The sequence below is a fragment of the Ailuropoda melanoleuca genome, chromosome 18 (assembly GCF_002007445.2).
Source record: "Ailuropoda melanoleuca isolate Jingjing chromosome 18, ASM200744v2, whole genome shotgun sequence".
Classification (NCBI taxonomy): domain Eukaryota; kingdom Metazoa; phylum Chordata; class Mammalia; order Carnivora; family Ursidae; genus Ailuropoda; species Ailuropoda melanoleuca.
Window position 1 is genome coordinate 33,885,985 of NC_048235.1, and position 20,159 is coordinate 33,906,143.

General features: G+C 51.1%; 1 protein-coding gene across 9 annotated transcripts in view; it reads left to right on the forward strand.

The window, feature by feature from the left end:
* The window catches only part of FGFR1 (fibroblast growth factor receptor 1), a 48,100-nt gene that overhangs the window by 16,079 nt on the left and 11,862 nt on the right, over nucleotides 1-20,159 (forward strand). For 3 of the 9 annotated variants that reach the window (XM_034647457.1, XM_034647459.1, XM_011232355.3), the window contains exons 3-6: nucleotides 15,435-15,701; nucleotides 17,095-17,184; nucleotides 17,452-17,624; nucleotides 19,574-19,697. In XM_034647457.1, coding sequence (XP_034503348.1) covers nucleotides 15,435-15,701; nucleotides 17,095-17,184; nucleotides 17,452-17,624; nucleotides 19,574-19,697 — 654 coding nt within the window. The remainder of the gene's footprint in view (nucleotides 1-15,434; nucleotides 15,702-17,094; nucleotides 17,185-17,451; nucleotides 17,625-19,573; nucleotides 19,698-20,159) is intronic. The other 6 variants (XM_034647458.1, XM_034647460.1, XM_011232356.3 and 3 more) reach the window with 3 other exon arrangements.

Genomic DNA, 20,159 nt, shown 5'->3' on the forward strand with positions numbered 1-20,159 from the left:
TTTCCGTTCCTTTCCTTTCCTTTCCTTTCCTTTCCTTTCCTTTCCTTTCCTTTCCTTTTAACATCTTATTTATTTATTAGAGAGAGGGAGCATGAGCTGGGGGAGGGGCAGAGGGAGAAGCAGACTCCCTGCTGAGCAGGGAGCCTGATTCTATTCCAGGACCCCAAGATCCTGACCTGAGCTGAGCCTAAGGCAGATGCTTAACCGACTGAGCCTCCCAGGCGCTCCTCTGCCTGCCTTTCTGGGGTGGTATGAACATGTGTGATTGGGGTAAGGGCAGCTGGAGATGCTTGCCTTATGCCATTTCTTGCGTGACATTCTGCTCTCTACTCATGGGTCATAGGGCTGTGAGCTGCCCTAATGGAAGGTGTTCCGTAGCCTAGAATAATCAGTAGAACAAAAGCATCACCGTTGAGGCTGCATTTTCCACTGCAGCCAAGCCCTCCTACTCCGAGAAGGTCTAGGATCAGAGGTCCCCAAAGTGTCAGATGCCACACCGGAATTTTCTTTGTAGGTCGCACTTACTCTAGAATGTAGTGGTGTCACCCGGACACATAAACCACCTAGATTGCTTCTCAAGTGGTTGTGGTCCAGCCATATCTGATGGGGGAAATGAACATGTCAGAAGGTTCAGCGAGGCTGGGGCATTGACAGTGTTTTGAGGCTACCAGTATGTATATTTTTAAGACATGAAAAAATACAAAGAGAGAAGGGAGAATCCTGAAAATTTCGGTTATCTGAGTGAAACAATTCAACCCATTAATGTTTTAAACAAAAATATATATTATAATGCAGATGAGATAGTCACAAAATACAGGAGTTTAAAAATATGTATTAATTTGTGGTCTACCGCCTGAAGTATGCCCCAGGGATAGGACACAGATTTATTAAAAGTTGTTTGGTACATATTTTCTTCTACTTCTGTTGGTAACTATCTGTGTAACCTTTTGGGGAAGGAGACACCAAAAGTCTTGGAGGCCCCTCTTGAATGCGAGGCCAAAAACAAACGTGTTCCCTGTTCATAGCCTCACCTTGGGTGAGGCCCAGCCCTGGCCAGTGTTGTTCTTACCAGACATGTGCAGTAAATGACACATTTAAGAAATGTCATCAAAAGACTGAATCAAATATGGACATAAAACCCAGGTTATGAGGACATTTGAAACCATAGGGCAGGGCCCTTCCCTAAAGCGAAGGGACCGATGGACCATCATTTGTGGGCTGGGACAGGTGTGTACCGTACATCCGGAAGGCAGGGGTTCGGTTTGGCCTTTCGTTCACATCAGCACCTTAGAATATCTGATTGCATATTAGGTGCTCAATTAATGCTTTCTTTTTTTTTTCTTTTTTTTTTTTTTTAAAGATTTTATTTATTTATTTGACAGAGATAGAGACAGCCAGCGAGAGAGGGAATACAAGCAGGGGGAGTGGGAGAGGAAGAAGCAGGCTCATAGCAGAGTAGCCTGATGTGGGGCTCGATCCCATAACGCCGGGATCACGCCCTGAGCCGAAGGCAGACGCTTAACCGCTGTGCCACCCAGGCGCCCCTCAATTAATGCTTTCTGAACAAATGAATCCATGCTGAACACCGGTAAGGAGCAATCCTTTTTCTTTTTTAAAAAAAGATACCTAAAATTTCTAGTTTAAAAAGGAGACGGTAGGGGGGACGCCTGGGTGGCTCAGACGGTGAAGCATCTGCCTTCAGCTCAGGTCATGATCCCGGGGTCCTGGGATCAACTCCTGCATCGGGCTCCTTGCTCAGCGGAGAGCCTGCTTCTCCTTCTGCCTGCCGCTCCCCCTGCTTGTGCTTTCTCTCAAATAAATGAATAAAATCTTAAAAAAAAAAAAAAAAGGAGGTGGTGGGAATAAAATCCTTTTCAACATAGGGGACTCCTTTTTCACGTAGGGAAAACACGTGAGACAGGGTCTGCTGCCACATACGGAGCACTTTATTCCAGATGGTGTACTGATTCTTGGGTGTTTGAGGCACGGCACGGCACTGCCTGGCCAGCTTGTTTAAACCCAGAGCTCTTGTTCTCAAGCCCCGTAGCTCTAACACGTCCCCTGCCAGTCTGGGAACCACACTTTGAGAACCTCTGATGTCAGTTTGTAAGGTAGTTGTTGTTTCCATTTCACAGTGGAGGCAACTGACTCGAAGGTCAAACAAACAAACTTGCAGAGATTAAACAGCCAGTGAGCGGCGGGGTTGAGACTGGAGTCTGGCTGGTAGCAATGCCTTACCCCTTACCCCTTATCCCTTACCCCTGCACTGGAAGGTCTCGGAGCATCCGGAAGGCTGGAAAGAGAAAGACTAAGCCCAGCAGGGAGGCAGGTGGGAGAGTTGGAAGAGCGCTGAGTCAGGTTGCCTGGGGGTATTAGGGAGGGGGTGTGGGGTGGGGGTAGGTTGGTCTGAAAGCTTTCCTCCAAAGGAGGAAGACTCTCTCCTCTCTTCTCTGATGCTCGGGGGCTTTAAGTCAATTATCACCGCCTTTGGAATGCTGATCTGCTCTCCAGCCGGTCAGAAGGGTTCTTTGGCATTCAGAAACTTCTGCTCTTTTATTGTCAGACTTTAGAATTTACTTTTGGAATTAAGGTTTATTTTCCTTAGGTTATAGGAATTAGCTCTTGAACCCAAGAAGAGACAGGTTCCTTAACTAACTACTGAATGAAGTTCTTCCTGTGGCATTCAAAACTTTTATCGATGTTATTTGAGCAATCAAGACTGTGTAGATGCCTGAAGGGTACATTTGGAAGTGGCATTTCTTTTATAATGTTAGCCCTTCTCCACTACTCTCTGGCTTCTGCGCCATTTTTAAAAATTTATTTGCCTTGCTAGTTCTCATGTAATAATGCGTCATGAATCAAAAAGGAAAGTGAAGTAAATCCTTCTAGAATACCTGGGCTCCCAGTTTTCTGCCAGTCACAGCCTCTTGGCTTTTCTGTATCCTGCATTCTAAGGCTTCTTGTGGTGAGAGCATGGGTCAGAGAGAAGCATTTATTGAAGGTGCTGGTGGCTGGAGCTCTGGGACCAAAACAGAAGCCCCTCTTCTTTTTTTTTTTTTTTTTTAAGATTTTAATTTTTCATTTGACAGAGACAGCCAGCGAGAGAGGAAGAAGCAGGCTCCTAGTGGAGGAGCCTGATGTGGGGCTCGATCCCAGAACTCCGGGATCGGGCCCTGAGCCGAAGGCAGACGCTTAATGACTGAGCCACCCAGGCGCCCCCAGAAGCCCCTCTTCTTAAGGCAAATTAACGTGAGGTCTCTTGCCTTCCCTCACACCAGAGGGAGCTCTGTGCTCATGGAGGCACGAGGGGGTGGCAGTGAGTAATGCTCTCCTCTTAAGGCCCAGTTGAAAATTAGAATGTTGGTTAGAGCCAGAGGGGGCCGGGAGCTTGTCAGGTCAGTCAGCCTTCCCATTTCACGGGTGAGGAAACTGAGGTCCGAGGGGGGCGGTGAGACTTGCCCAGGGTCACACCGTGAGTGGTAGGGCCAGTTGTCTGAGTGATTTTCACTGAGGTGTTCTTTCCGCTGAACCCAGCCGGTTACATATGTGGTTCAAGCGGAGTTTGGTACTGAGCGGTGTTTACAGGATTTCAGGTCTGGGATGTTGACATTGCCCCGAGTAGTTCTCTCTCCCCCAGAATTCTAATTGTTCAAGATCCCCCAGATTGAGGAAAAGAGTCCTCAGTGTGGATATTGGCCCTTATCGTCCTCCAAGCCTCTGGTCCTGTTTCTTCCACTAGCTCGCTACGAAAGAGCCACACCATCTCAGGTAGAAACATTCCTGAACCGTGTTCTTTCAGTTTCTTAAAACAAAGAGCACTAAATGTTCAGCTTTCATGTTGTGTGTGGAGGAGAGAGAGGAAAATGAATATGTGGTACGTCCATGCGTCTCTCTGGGTCCTCACTGTCCTGCAAATCTGGAACAGACCAGTGGTCCCAGATTTTTAGATTTCATGGGTCAGTACAATTTCCCCCCAGGTTTTGGGAACCTACGTAGGGTTAAGAACTTGTTTTGCCACGTTAAGAACATTTTTTAAAAGCCAACACTGTTCGTTCACTGCCATTACCCTTGTTTTTTATTGTGGTAAAAGTACACACAACATAAAAATGGACCATTTTCATCAGTTTTGAGCGTACAGTTCTGTGGCATTAAGTACGTTCACGTTGTTGTGCCACTGTCACCACTCACTATATGTCTCCAGAACTTTGCACCTTCTCCGGTTGAAACTCTGTTCCTGTTAGACATGAGCTCCCCATTCTCCCCTTCCCCAGCCCCTGGCAACCAGCTTTCTACACCATTTCATTTTAAAAGGATGTTTATCGCCTTTATTCTCATAACGTAAAGATAAGAGGCATTTCTTTCTTTCTTTTTTTTTTTTTTTCTTAAGATTTCAGTTGAGAGAGAGCACGAGAGGGGGAGCAGAGGGACAGGGAGAAGCAGGCTTCCTGCTGAGCAGGCAGCCTGATGCAGGACTCCATCCCAGTGCCCCGGGCATCATGACCTGAGCTGAAGGCAGACGCTTAACCAACTGAGCCACCCAGGCGCCCCAAGAGGCATTTCTTTAACATGGAGAAAAAGTAACCTTACGAAGAGCCCATCCTTTGCCCACTGCAGCTGGTGGTGACCCCCGGACACTGTGTGACCTGGACCCACTATGCCATGATCGAATTGGACAGGGAGGGAAGATGGCAGGTACTCTGGGAGCTGAGAGCTTTGGTGAAGCCTGCCCTCGAGCATCCATTGAGGTTGGGGAGGGGGGGCGAAAAGGCAAATTCTGGAACAGCTGAGTTCTCCACTAATTCATCAGCAAGTTTAGGGAGCTGCAACTTTTTCCTGCCCAGCTGCTGGTGCTTCCTTCCCCAAACAAGCTCGGCTGAGCGTGGGGGAGGGGACGCCCTCCAAGGGGCCCTAGTAGGGGGCGGGGGGGGGGGAGGGCAGTACATTCTTTTCTTTAAGGAAACTGACCGGACTTTAAGGTCAGAGCCCAGCAGAGTGGGAGCTGCAGGGTTACCTCTTGCCTGTTGATTCATCTCACTTTCCTCCTCCCCCACCCTTAATGATCTTTCCATTACAGAGCCCAGACCAGGAAGTGCATGACAGGTCGCAGCTGCAGACACATGGCTGGGAGGCCCGGGCTCAGGGCCAGTGGTGGGAGGGTCTGAGCTCCCCTTCCAGCAGCGGGACTCTGCGAGCACACGCACACACACACGCGCGCACACACACCAGCAAGTTCAGTGGAAGGTGTTCTGTGTTGTAACAGTTGGTGGCTGGTTGTACTTTTGCTTTGAGTGCAGGATGTGATTTTTAAGAAAGGCAGGAGAAGACTTCCGCCTGAGCGTCCAGATCCTCTCCGCTTACAGCCCACGCGAGTGTGCTCCTTGCTGGGTTTGGGGTTCTTTTGGGAGTGTTTTCCATCATTGTGCAGAGGCTCTTCAGCTCCTTTCCCCAAAACAGGACCCATCTAACCTGGCTTTAGAAGCATCCCAGGTGTCCAGGGGAGTTAGTAGGCACAGTATTAATAGCTTCGAAATAATCTGTTTTCCTCTATGTTTCTGTCAAAATGCGAGGTTCCGAACCTCTTTGTGGGGGAGGGTCTAGTTGCAAGAGCGTGAGCTTTGCAAACACAAGGGCCTGGCCTCACAACACAGCGGATGAACAGAGCCTCCTTCATCGGACCGTCTTCATGGGGGACGGCTCCTTCCACATACAAGTTTGCTCAGGAAATGTTAATTTACCCTAAACTGTGTCCTAGGGGGGCAGTTGTCACACAGGAGTTTCTGTCTCCACCGCCAGCTGTGTTGTTGGCTTTCTTCCCTGAATCTGCCATGGCCGGATTCCTCCAGTGCCAAATGTGAAATGGTGACAGAAACTTCTAGGAACAGCGCGCATAGACCGCCCTTCCCCAGAGCTGCAGGGCATCTCCCTTTGCTCTGGGGTGAGTGGTCTCTGCGCTTCCTGCACGACTCAAGTGAACTTTCCTCTTCCCAGAGCCGCTCTTTTCCTCCTGCTAAGGTAGGCGGGAGAGAAGCACAGCGTCCTGAGGCTCGCTTTGGGAAATGGGTCTAGGACGGGGTTGCTCCCCGGCTCCATCCGGAGCGTGTCAGTGAACACTTGGCGCGAGAGCTTTAGCTGGGAGAGAGGGAGAGGGGAAATGTCTTCTAAAACAACTCTTGGGCGCATTCCTTTGTTAATCACTTAATTACAGGCCTTCTCCCCACCGGGAGGGCGCTCTGCCCCTGGTGGGAGGTGGGGAGGACGTGGGGGATGCCGGTGCCGAGGGGAGCGCCGGCCTCAGGAGGGAGAGGACGAAGGTGCCAGGAGGCATCAGGGCACCGGGAGGCATCGGATTGAGGCCTGCACGCAGCTCCAACCCTGGGCTCCGTCCCGACATCGTGTTACCCCTCGCAGCCTCTGTTTGCGAGTTCACGGGGACCTCTCTGGGCCCAGGGCGCTTTCGGCCTGCGTCTCCCGAGTGCGGCTCTGTGCGCCTGGGCCTCCCCCGGCCTAGCTCCCGGGGAGCTGTTTTGGGGGGTCTTGGGCCGGACTCAGGGCCCTGGCTGAGGCTTTGGCCAGCGCAGGCGGCTCGGCACTAAATTACAGTGATGAGGTGGGACACACAAAAGACCGAAATCTTTTTTTAATAAAAACAAAACAAAACTCCGGCCCCAAGCCCCTGGGCTGCTGAATGGCGAGGGCTTCCTGTCAGGATTAGCCGGGCTGCCTGGGCATGTGTGCACTGCCTTTCTCCTCAGGAAATACCTTTAGTAAGCCCCGGTGGGGTCCCCATGGCAACGCGCGAGGGGACCTGCTGACAGAGGCCATTCAGCCCGCCATTGTTCCCTGGCCCCTTTGTCGGGAGCTGTATCGCTGGCCCTCTGGCAAACACAGCAGTTTGCACCGTTTTGTCAGGCTGAATGTGGAGTTTTTACATTTTAATGGGTTCTTCTGGCAGTGGCCCATTTGCATGCAAAATGTTCCCTCTTACTTCTTTCCCTTTTTCTATTAAAAAAAAAAAAATCTACCCTCCAGATCTCCTGGGTCAGGGGACTGGTGAATGCTGCCCGGTCAGGGTGTCAGACCCTGCTAACTGATTTGGTGTTGTGTCCCCCCATCCCACATGCCTCTGCTCCCCCATTTCTGCAGCTTTCCCCGTATGCTGGGGACGTTGTGAATTTAGGGAATCCCCCATTTTTAGGGCTTCCTCCTTACCCCAGCTCTTGTGGGAGGATAGTTGTTCCCCAGGATTTCGGTGAGATCCCCACTCTGGCCCGGCCTTGCCAGAGGAAAGTAAGTTTTCAGTTCCATTTCAAAGCCAAAATAACGTAATAAAAAACTCTGCAGAGGGCTCCCGGAGCCCTGCCGCGCTGTTCTGTGTTCCTTTTAAGTTGCCTTCAAAGCCACCCCGAGTTCCTCCCCCACCCACAATTGCCCCCTCATTTATCTCTGGGGAGTTTGTGCCAAGACTGTAAACATTCCTGGACCACCAGTTCCCCCACGTTCCTGAAGAGAATGACCGTTCTCCCCTAATTTTCTTAACCCAAAAATCCAAAAGCAAACGGATTTCATAGGGATGGCAGAAATCGAGACCCCGTGACAACAGGCCCGGGCTTTGTGGGGGCCCGGCTATCCTTTGGAGTGTGGGACGTAGACGACACCACTCCTGACCGCAGAAGACAGAGAAGATGCATGTTTATGGACCAGCCCACAGCCAAGCAGCATGAAGAAGTGTGAGAAAAAGTCATGAGAATCTGTGTGTCTTGGGAAGGCACATTGAGAACAGGATTGAACACCGCACTTGGGGAGTGAGTTTTCACGTCTGCAGGAGTGCTGGAGAGAGCAGAGGAAAAGGGCATTTTAGGAGAAAGCAAAATAAGAGGGGCAGTATGGCCATCAGCTTGGTGGCAGAGACCGGGAGATTGGACAGCTGAGGTTGGGGGGTGTGGTTGAGGGGCTCCAGATCCTGGAGGGGGAGGACGACATACACCAAGGCCCTCAGGAGTGCGAGGGCATGGAATGCAGGCTGCTGGCGCAGAGAGGTCAGGGTTTGAGGCGCAGGGGCATTCAGGTGTGTGAGCGGGAGAGCTGGCCCAAGGGAAGGGCTGGGGAGCCCCTCTGCCGATGTTCTTAATCTTCTCAGCGAGTCAGGCAGGGGTCATCAGAGGTCATCAGCTCAGTGGTAAACTGTATTCAAAGGTGAGGGTCTCTGGGAGAGAAGGTGTCGGGTGACTGATCCAGAATTGAGCCAGGGACACAGGGAGGGGAGGGGAGGACAGTACTGTCTACCTGTGGCCCAAGGCACATGAAGTACCTCGAGTGGGTCACCTGTCACTCTCCCCAGCGCTGGGTGAAAAATGAGACACTGGAGGGGCCTGGGCCCTGGCAGACCCAACATGGAGAGCCAGTGCTGACCCCTGTTCTGTGACTTTGAGAGAAATCCCTCAATTTGCATTTTTTCGTACTTAAATGGTAATGAACATGAATAAACATGCCTCTTTTTTTTTTCAAGATTTTACTTATTTATTAGAGACAGAGAACTAGCTGTGGGGGAGGGGCAGAGGGAGAAAGAGAGAGAGAGAGAGAGAAAGAAGCAGACTTCCTGTTGAGCAGGGAGCCTGATGCCAGCCTCTCTGTCCCAGGACCTGGAGACAGACCATGATCTGAACCAAAGGCAGCTGCTTAACCAACTGAGCCACTCAGGCGCCCTAAACATGCCTTTTGAAGTATCAAGTGCCATACCAAAACGGCATTATTCTAAGTCCCGAGCCTGTCACTATCATAGTGTCACCCCCCTCCCTTTTCCTTACCTGCCAGATGTGCAGTCTTACCTGCTCAGCTTCAAAGGGTAGATGGGCAAGGACGGGAAAGTACATTCATAAGTTAAAAAGCCCTGAAGTATAAGGTAGAGGTGGTGAGGCTGAGGGAATGAGAAGAGAAGGTCAAAGCAACCAACTTCAGAACCTCGTGCGTGGAGGTGGGAGACATGGGTGCCATGAGACAGCAGCAGGGGCCTGAGCAGAAAGGGTCTCGGTCACTTTTTGGGAGTCAAGGATTGCAAAGGCAAAGTGAAGGTAGAGGCTATTTTCAAAGCAGCAGACCTGGGCTCTGGGTGCAGACTGAAGAGCCAGGCCGCCTGGGTTTGAATCCCAGCTCGGCCACTCACTGACCAGGCGGGCCATCTTGGACACATACTGGGCCTCTTTGTGGCTTGGGGTCCCCTCTGTAAAATGAGGATAATAACAGTACCTACTTCGCAGGGTTGTGGTGTGGACTAAATGAGACCTCTGCTTGGCACATCGGAAGCTTCTCCGTATGTAGGTAGAGATAATAATAGTTAATATCTGCCTCCTAAGGGCTTGAATAGTCTGTCTTAGGAGCTTTCACAGTATACGGGATACAGTAAGCATGCTGTGAATATCGACCAGTATTAGCATTACCGTTTTCAGCATTTTTTTAGGATCCCAAGATAATACGGGGGGAAAACACATAGTAAATTGCAAAGTGCTGTGCAAACATGTTGTGACTCTTCGCCGGGTTCATGTTAAGTTTGTGGGGCTTGGGGACAGTAACTTCCAAACCAAATCGGCCGTTATGGGACCGGGGCTGGTGGCATTTCAAAATACTTTTTCAGGTGTATTTGTCCACGTGGCAGGAAAGGTCTGCATTCATAGTCTGCAGAGAAATGTGTTCCCTGGGACTTCTTTTTTTTTTTTTTTTTTTTTAAAGATTTTATTTATTTATTCGACAGACATAGAGACAGCCAGCGAGAGAGGGAACACAAGCAGGGAGAGTGGGAGAGGAAGAAGCAGGCTCATAGCAGAGGAGCCTGATGTGGGACTCGATCCCATAACGCCAGGATCACGCCCTGAGCTGAAGGCAGATGCTTAACCGCTGTGCCACCCAGGCGCCCCAGCTGTGCCACCCAGGCGCCCCCCTGGGACTTCTTTAATGCTTCTTTCAACCCCACAGGCTGAAAGCATTACTTTTTGCTGTTTTCTTCCATGAACCTCTGGTCCAAGCAGGACATCCTCTAGCCTCACCTCCCATGCCCCTTCATCCCCAGGCACAATCCTGCGTGTAAGCACCCCCATCCTTTTCTGCTCCCCCCAAAGTTATCACTACACATCTAAATTCTTAATTACTTCCTCCCCTTTCCCTACCATTCCGCCTGCTGTCAGCACTGCTGTCTGCTCTGACCACCAGTACTTTTTTTTCCAATTTCTGTGAACTCAGAGCCGGAGTTGAATTGCCGGATCTGGGTTCTCCTGTTCTTCTGCAGTTGCCTGGTGTTGCACTACGAAGTGCTTCACACGTGTCAAAGCGTAATGTAAAGCACGTAAAGCTGATCAGCCCAGTTAGAGCACGGTGTAGGTCTTCTTCGTTTAATCCGTGTCTTCTCCTTGCACAGTAACCAGGGCGCACAGAAGCACCCAGTGGTAGCTCTTTTGAAGAAAGCTCCCTGTCTTCCCCTTGGGTTTTTGGGAACTGGGGTCTCACCTTCTCCTAAGAATGACAAGGTTCGTATGGATTTGGGCCTCCTCACAGGTCCCATTCCCCCACCCTGCACAGTGCCCACGGCTGGCAGAAGACTCAGGGATTTAGAATCCAGCACTTGGCTCTCATCCGATGTACCCAGGGCAGAACTAACTGCCTGCTAGAGGACAGTGGCAGATTTCTGGCCGGCCGTGCCATAAACAAAATGCTACCTCCTGTTGGCTTGTGGGGGGTTACAAAGCCCTGGCATTTTGGAGGAATATAGGAAGGGAAGAGGGACTCAGTAAGGCTCCACTAACATTCATTGTGTTCCTGGACTTGAGAGCACCGTGGGAAACAACGCCCCTCTCCCCCCTTTTCCTAGCTGCTTCCCTGAGGATTACTTAAAAAGTGTGGGTTCCTTATCTGCTCCTGATTTTCTCTGGGGGATGGACAGGTTCTGTTAGAGAAACAAGATGGGATTGGTGATTGGTCTATGAATCCCTTTCACTCTTACTAAAGGGGATCCCGGATCCAGCCTACACAGCCTTCCATGGTGCCCCTGCCACCTGCCCTGTCCTGGGGACCTGACTTGGGACCAGAGGCCTCCTGAGTCTCAGATTCTCGCAGCCAAGCAGGAGCCTTTGTTCACTTCTGTTTTCTGGAGAGTTGGCCAAGGTGTTGGCAGCCTTAATACTCTAGGGATATTCAAGTCCAGCCCTAAGCCTAACCTTCCCGCTCCCAGTGATGAGAACAGTGACCCTGTGCTGTGAGCATCAGAACACAATGCACCTTTTCCCACGATGCACTTTGAACACACTGCACCTCGAGCCTGTAAGAGAGTGTTGTAATCTGACTCCCGGCCAAACACTTCCAGCCTCAGGCGAGGTCATCACAGAATCCAGATACCAAATGTCCTCCGGCCTCTGTTTCCCACCTCATCTCTCAGGAAGCAAGATACAAAAAGCAATTGTTCTGGTTTGCTGCTTTCCTTACAGCATCCCCATTCCAATTAATCAGGTTCTCCAATATTGGAAAGAACCGTGGCTTCAAGTGGCCAAGCAATAAACTGGATTTCTTTTCTTCATCTTCCATGGCCAGCCCAATAAAGGTGTCCACTTCTTTCTTGCTACCTGACACCTAACAAGTATAAGCCTGGCCCATTGGTCTTGACTAGAGAAAGGCCAGCTCAGAGGAACTGGAGCCACAGATACTGGGCCTTTCCCAGTGGGGACGTAAGTGGGGGACGCTAGAAAGACCAAAAGGAGAATGGAGGGTAAGGAATGAATTGTTATAGGCTGCTGGTGAGCATTGTCACCATACATAGGATTCCCCCAGGTCAGGACTGCTCTTCAGGGGAGCAGTGCAGACAGGCAGGGTCCAGGAAACCAGCAAATGCTCCGTTACCTTTCCATCACCTCCTGGAAGAAAGTGGCATTATCCCTTCTTTGTAAATAGAGACGTTGACACAGACAAGAGCACTATTAGCCCTGGAAAAATCCACCATAACCCAAGAGCTGTGGGTTCATTTTTGGTTCCTCTAAAAATTAGCCTTTCCAGGTGCTAAATTCAGCCCAAGACCCATTGGGTGTTTTCCTTTTCTGACATCGTTAGGCACTGCGGAAAAATCATAACAGGCAGTTCTGCTCTGAGTTGCTTGCTGTTTCTTAGGAGAGGAAGACGTGGGCACTTGGGACTGTTTAGGAAACAATAGACCCAAGTGTCCATCAGCCGATAAACAGGTTCATAAAATGTGGTATATCCATACAATGGAATATCATTTGGCCATCAGAAGGAATGAAGGAGTGAGACACGCTGCGGGGTGGAAGAACCTTGAAAGCGTCAGGTTAAATGAAAGAAGGCGCTCGCAAAAGATCATCTAGCGTATGATTCCATTGATGGGAAACTTCTGGTGCAGGCACATCACAGAGACAAAGGAACAGGGGCTGCCTAGACCTAGGGAAGGGTAGGGGATGGCATGTGACTGCCTGTGGGTATGGGGTTTCTTTTGGGGGTGATAAAAAAAAATGTTCTACGGTTAGATCGTGGGGATGGTTGCATACCTCTGTGAATATACTAAAAAAAAAAACCATTGAACTTACATGCTCTAAATGGGTGAATTTTGTGGTATGTGACTATATCTCAATAAAGATGTTTTTAAAAGAAACAATACAAGATGGTATGTAATCAAGTGTGAATTTGTGTGGTTTGTACAGTAACTTTTACGGACAGTTAGGGTAGCAACACTGGGACCAACAGCGGCCTTCCTGGCCGGCTTCAATGGTGCACTTTGAACCATGTCGGGCGGGGTGGAGGTGGGGAAGGACATCACAACGCTGACAGTCTTGAGCAGAAGTCAGTTTCGCTGCAAGGGAAGAATACTGTTGGTCTGGAGAACAGCCAGCCTTAAAGTGGAAAGTCGGGAGAAGAAGGCTACGTGGGGAGGTGGGAACAGATTTCAAAGAGCCTTGAATGCCAAGCCGGGGTTTTGATTTTATCCTACACACGGTGCAGGATCTTGATCAAGAGAATAAAGGGACAGAGTGCACCAAGGCTTGGAGCATCCGAGTGAGTTTGAAACACCAGCAGCAGGGAAAAGAAAGCTGATCCTTGAGGCTTTTTATACATCCCCGTAGACACGTTGTGTTTGCACATCCTGGTCCAGATGAGCGGGAAATTAGGGATCCAAGCTAGAATCAGCCAGAGCTCGTCTCAGCGGGGCCAGTGTCCCTTTGCTACTTTCTCTTGGGGAAATGCCCGTGTTCTTCTCGCCACCTCTTTGTCCTCGGGACTTGTCAAAATAGGGTTTGATGCCGGAGGCTAAGAATTTGAGTTTACCGACTTTACTGTTTGACCAATGGCTTGAACACATCAGGAGCTGCAAAATATTTAATCAGTGAGGTCACTGGAAGGAGCGGAGATTTGAGCAATAGGAGTGTCTGCTGTTTTCCTTAAGGGTCAAGTCTGAACTGCTTTTCTTCTCCCTTCTTTTGGCAAAACCACAAACCATTAAAAATGGAAAGAATAACTTTTTTTAAGACCCACAAAAGCTTATTTTTAATCAGCTATGTGGTCTGCTCACCTTCGTGGTGTTCTTCTTGACCTGATTCACGAAAATATAAATGAGTGTTAGCCTAGTGGTTTCCAAACCCTTTTGAAGCAGCACCCCCACTTTGGATGACTCATAGTTAGCCAGTATTTAAGACAGGGTTGAAGAGGGTCAGGGCCTACTGCCTTGGCCCCTTTGAGGAAAGGAGCTATTAGTCCCTGGTGCTAGCTGATGCCCAAGGCTCCCATTGTCTTCGTCTGTAAAGGTTCTGGCAGAAACCTGGATACACTTCAGAGTTTGTTACAGTGAGGGTGGAGAAGGAGAAAAGTTTAGAAAGGAAGACACTGAGGAGACAGTGTGTATGTCCTTTTGCATTATTCACAAGCGTTTGTTAGGTAACTTGTGTGTACCAGGCACCGTACTGGGCACTGGGGATTTAAAGGTAAATATGACCTGTCCCCACCCTTGGAACTCCATTGAGGAAGGGGACTTTCCTTCAGTGTGACAGCTGCAGTGGGAGGGCACCTGACCCGGACTAGGAGTTGGAAGAGACTTTGAGGCAGAATCCCCAGCCAGGCAGAGATCGGGAGGGTAGCTGAGAGCCAGCAGGATCCCGAAGGGCAGTGGGGCACAGGGACAGGAGAGAGCGTTTCAGAGGCCCCTGCTTTGGGGATCTGCAAGGTGTCCTGGCTGAGCCTCTGATGGTCAACGGGGTGGGGGGGGTGTTGAAAAAGAAAGAAGGCTCCCAGGGCCGTGGAGCATAAGTCGGGTGGTGGATATGAGCCAAAACAAGTGCAGTTTTTGGTGGGGGGTGGACAGTTGGCAGAAGATGTCGGGAGGGAGCACCTGTGAACGTTCTGGATGGAAATAGAAGCTGCATTTCCCCCTGGTTAGTAAGGGGGGGGTACTCAGGAGCAGGTAACAGGCCAGGGTGGTGGCCTCTGGGGCATGCCTGGCCTCGGACCGCCTTTGTCAGTGTGAGTGCCCAGTTGCTGGTCATGAGAGGGATGGATGGGTGACCGGGTTGCATCAGATCTGTGAGCCGTGGAGCAGCGGGGGTCCAGGGAAGGAGAGGTGAGGGAGTGAACGTGTGTGACAGTGTGTTGGGGGCGGGGGAGGTGGGGGCTTGAGGGGGGAGCCCGGCAGGAGGACGAGGAGAAAGGAGCTTTGTGTGCAAGGGCTGCTGTAGCCAGAGCAAGTGTGGGCTTGGTGGCAGCTGCAGGCCTCCGCTCCTAATAGAGTCAAAAAATCCTCTGGCCCGACACCTGTTAGCCAGAGGTTCCCCTGAGCTGACCTCTCCTCCGGCCGGCTCTCCCACATATGCGTCTTATACATCTGACTCACTGCGGGGCCAGACCCCTCCCTGCTGAATCACTTGACCCCAGAACCCCTGTTGACAAATCACCTTCTCTCTACTTAGGTGGGGGCTGCTGGATTTTGGAGGGACAGGGTTTGCTCAGCTGTTACTAGGGAAAGGGGTGAGGCTGGCCTAAGCCAAAGGAAATGGGGTGTTCTCCAGGGAAGTGGCCATTTCTTGGCAAGGAACCAAGTGTGCGGGGAGGGGCAGTCTGGACACAAAGAAGCCCTGTGGGGGGTGCTGGCCTTGCCCCCTCCCCCGGAGCGAGGGAAACGAAACGTCAAATGCTTAATGCTGCTGTGGCTGCTTCCTGGCTTTGCCTCTTTCTTCTTTTGCCCTTTGGGGGGCGTGGGGTAGAGAAGAGGTAGGGTACCAGGTAGCCAGCTGTCTCCCACTGACCCCTACTGCAGTTCCCGCCTCCTGGCTCCGTAGCCCCTGGGATGTCGCAGCTCAGTGCGGCTAGCTAGCATAACGCCCTTTGTCTCTCTCCCTCTTCCCTCTCCCCTCTTCCTGCCCCATCTCTTGGTTCCTCTTCCCGGCCCCCGTGGGTGGCTGCAGCCCAGCCCTGGGGAGCCCCTGTGGAAGTGGAGTCCTTCCTGGTCCACCCTGGTGACCTGCTGCAGCTCCGCTGTCGGCTGCGGGACGATGTCCAGAGCATCAACTGGCTGCGGGACGGGGTGCAGCTGGTGGAAAGCAACCGTACCCGCATCACGGGGGAGGAGGTGGAGGTGCGGGATTCCGTGCCTGCCGACTCCGGCCTCTACGCTTGTGTGACCAGCAGCCCCTCGGGCAGCGACACCACCTACTTCTCCGTCAATGTCTCAGGTTGGTAGCAAAGCCTGCCCTCACTCTCTCCCTGGATCCCCTCCTCCCACCCTCTCTGCTGGTTTCAGGGGGAGGTGAACCTCCGCCCCTTCCATGATCTGCCCCCCCCTTTGCTTCGGAAACTGCTGCCCACTAACATTGCTCCTCGCCCGCCGCGTGGCTTAGCTCTCAGGGGTGAGCAGGTGGTGCAGGCCTCAGGTCAGAGAGCTGGGCTTCCGGGATCAGCCTCAGAAGCGACCGCTGACACACTTGGATCAGTAAGACACTGGTTTTGTCCACCATAGCTTGCCCGGCTCTCCAGGTGCTACCTGGGGCTCGGCCAGCATCCATTCTGTCCTTCCCTTGCCTTTTGGGCTACTTGGTATTTGGCTCTGGGGTTAGAGCCCCGGGACATGTGGTGAGGTGGGTCCCTACCATGATGGGAGGGGAGCAGGCGCACGGCCATATTCCCAGGCTTCATGGGAAACATCTGTCCTCCAGCTTCGGGGGCTGTATTAAGGGCAGCCGGGGAACCCCAGAGCTCTGTGACTTTGGGAATCTGCCACTTCCAGAACACGACTTTTACACAACTCTAGGGTTAAACGAAGAGCCGAAATTCTCTTTACACCCTGTGTGCAAAGCCCAGGCCGAGGGCTGGGTATCTCCCCTCCTCCAGGCATCATTTAGAACCTGCTCCCAGTTGAAGGACTTGCCTCCCTTATTTCCCTCCAGACCCCCAAAAGCACAGGAGGGACTGGGAAAAGATCTGGCATGAACGCTGTTTGGTGACCACGTGTGTGTCAAGCCTTTTAAAATGGGTGGATACCTGCAGGGACGTGTTGGCAGCTGCGGACTGTGGTGGGCTCCCTATCTGCTCCGATTATGAAGGGCAGCCCCCAAACCTTAGCACATGCATGGTAGAAAAATCCCAACTAGAAATTGTTCAGCCCGTGGCTTTAGAAATAGCTTCTGGCTGTAGTGTGCTAGACCCGTCTGGGTTTCTGAAGAAGGGTACACACAGGGTCCCTGGCTGCTAGTCCTGAGACCCAGCACATCTGGGTGGTGTTGAGTTGAGAGGACCTCTGAACACAAGGTGGAATTTAATTCAAGAGGACCCGCTGCCCCTGATGGAACTGGCCAGTCTCAAGACTTCTGGACAGAAAGGGCACTGCGTTGGGATGGGGAAGGCGGGGGACAGGCATAGAACATGCAGATCTTAAATAAAGCATTTCTGTCCCACAGAGAGACCGTCATTAAGGGCAGAATGGGACTGGGGTCCGGTATGGAGATGGGCATCTGCATTCATCTGTAACTGGACTGGCCTTATGTTCATGGCCGGCTGTTGATAATGGATGAAATCTAGTGAGCCCTTTTCCCTGGAAGGGACCTCAGTGCCCCCTTCTGCTTCCCATAGATGCTCTCCCCTCCTCGGAGGACGACGATGATGATGATGACTCCTCTTCAGAGGAGAAAGAGACAGATAACACCAAACCAAACCGTATGCGTGAGACACTGTTTCCTACCTTACTGCCCTTCGGGCCGGGCGTTGGGTTTGAGTGGGAAGAGGGGGGCTTAGATGATTGTTTGAAGAAGGGAAGGAGAGGGTACATGGGGTCACGATGCCTAGCCATGGGGCCCATGGGTGCCCTGATTAAAGCAGGCATTGTTCCAGGTGTTGGGCAGATAGGTGGGCACCTCCGGGGCCTGGCCTGGCCCCCGCTCCTGAGCCTGACTGGCCCCCTGCCTGTCTCTCTTGGCTTTCCCTGGGCAGCCGTGGCTCCGTACTGGACGTCCCCAGAAAAGATGGAAAAGAAATTGCACGCAGTGCCGGCTGCCAAGACTGTGAAGTTCAAATGCCCTTCCAGTGGGACTCCCAACCCCACGCTGCGCTGGTTGAAAAATGGCAAAGAATTCAAACCTGACCACAGGATTGGAGGGTACAAGGTACGTGTGTGTCTATGACAGTTGGTATAAGAGGAACAGAAGCTGCTTGGAAAATCCTTTTGTGTCATTGTTTAAAGTAATGCTTTCTAACTACGAAAGCAGTGCACTTTAGAAAAATTCCAAATACAAGAAATTGCAAATGAAGCTTTAAAATCTTTTAGTCTTGGGGTGCCTGGGTGGCTTATTAAGTTAAGCATTCAGCTCCGCTCAGGTCATGATCTCAGGGTCGGGAGATCGAGCCCCTCGTCCATACTGGGCATGGAGCCTGCTTGAGATTCTCTCTCTCCCTCTGCCCCCCCCCACCTCAAATGCTCGCTCTTGCTCTCTCAAAAAAATATCTTTCAGGTTTTTTTCTATGTACGTGGTTTTTATATAATCACATTGTATATAGAATTTCTTGTTAATTAACATTATAACATGAGTCTTTTGCCATGTGTTTGAGAGATAATTTTTCATGGCTGCATAGTATTTCATTATTAAAAGGGCTCATAATGTAATGACCTGTTTTGTGATATTTGTCATTTTCTGGTTTTTCACTATTACAAATTATATTGTGGTGATACCTTTGTGCATAAATCTTTGTCGGTGTTTTTAAATGTTCTTCCCCAGGACAGATTGCTAGGAGTGAAGTTACTAGACCAAAGTATAAGCATTTTTTTAAGCCATTGATGCGTATTTCCCATTACCTTTTTCTCCCCCGGTAATTAGGTAATTTTACTCATTCATTTATTTTTTATTACATGAACATTCCTTGAACACATGTCTTTCTAGAAAGTGTACTGGGCAGTAGAGTTCCAAGTCCATCAGGAATATGTGATATTTTATTTATTGTGATATTTGCTTTAATGGAGGATGATGTAATGAGCTGGGGTGTGATTTTATTTTTTAATTTTATTTTATTGTGGCAACAATTGCTTTCCCAAAAGAAAAAATTCATCTTCCCATAGCAGAGTATGAGAATGACAAGTTCACCATACCTGAGCCAACAACTTTGATGACAAAAGTACCTCCCTCTTCTCTTGTGCATTGTTCTGGTAACAGACTTCAGGTTCTCCTGTGTTAATAAGCGATTGCCATTTCCTGCTGTGTGAATTATCTGTTCGTGTCCTTTGCCCAACTGCGTTTCTAGCAAGAACTTCTTCATGCTGATCCCTTCTTTAGACTCTCCAATCATCCTATCCCATCTCACCTCGCTGCTCTTTTCCCATTAATCTTGTATAAGGAAAGGTCGGAATGCGTGGCTGGCTCAGATGGTAAGCGTGCGACTCAGTCACAGGGTTGTGAGTTTGAGCCCCACGCTGGGTATAGAGATGGCTTAAGAAATAATAAAATCTTTTAAAAAGACAAGAAACGTAGAGATCAGGAAAAGTAAGGAAACATTTTAAATTAATTTATCCTGCACTTGCTGTATGCAGGGCGCTGCCATGAGTGGTACAAGGCCCTGTTCCTGCCCACACAGAATTTCCAGTCTGACAGGAGGGCAGGCACCCTTGAACACTGGTCATAAAAAGCAGGCTGTGATCACTGCTTCGGCAGGGGCACAGAGGGACAGTGAGAACCATTCTGACCCAAGGTTGGGCTGGAGGAGATGGTTTTTGGAAGAAGAGGTCAGGGGCAGACCGGGCTGAACTCTTCCAGCCCAGGACGTGAACAGAGGTGCAGAGTGGGAAGTTCCGGGTGTATTTGGGAGAACGCAACAGGTACGTAGGCCAGATCGCAGGTGACCCTGGCTGTTGCAGGCAGACGTCCAGAGCTCCTCATACCTGTGCGCCTGATGTGTTCTTCCAGTGACCGTGGACCGGAGGTGGGGGTGGGGGTGGCTCCGCCCTGTCCTGTGCTCCGGGCTGGGGCTGGAGGGTGAGTGCCACTGGGCACCCATCTCCACGTGGCGTCTTGCCTGCGTTCTCCTCCAGACCCGCAGTGGAGAGCTCTGGTGTGTTTCCCCTCAGGTCCGTTACGCCACCTGGAGCATCATCATGGACTCCGTGGTGCCTTCGGATAAGGGCAACTACACCTGCATCGTGGAGAACGAGTATGGCAGCATCAACCACACCTACCAGCTCGACGTCGTGGGTAAGAAGGTCGCAGCGACAGGGTTAAGGGAGCTTTGAGGAAAGAGAGCAGGGCTTTGAGAAAACGGCCATAGGGTCCAGGCTGGCGTGGGCATTTATGAGCTCTGTCACCTGAAGCCGGCTTCAGCCTGTGTGTACGTTTGGTTGAGAGGATTGGACGTTACTGCGACTCCTGAAGGGTGAAAGGTGCGTGGCTGGTCTCCTGCAGGGGGTGACCGGAGAGGGTGTCGCATAGAGCATCCTGTGGCTGCTGCTCGCGGGCGGTCTGGGTGCTTTACACCCCGGCAGTTCTCACGGGCCCCGCGAGGTCAGCGCTGTGCTCCCCACTCTGCAGAAGAGCAGACTGAGGCTCACGAATGCAGGACTCCAGACCGTGCCAACTGCAGGGCATCACAGGAAACGCTGGAAAGCACAGCACGCCTCTATGTGCTGCTACGGCGGCCCCTTCCTCTTGGAAGCTCTG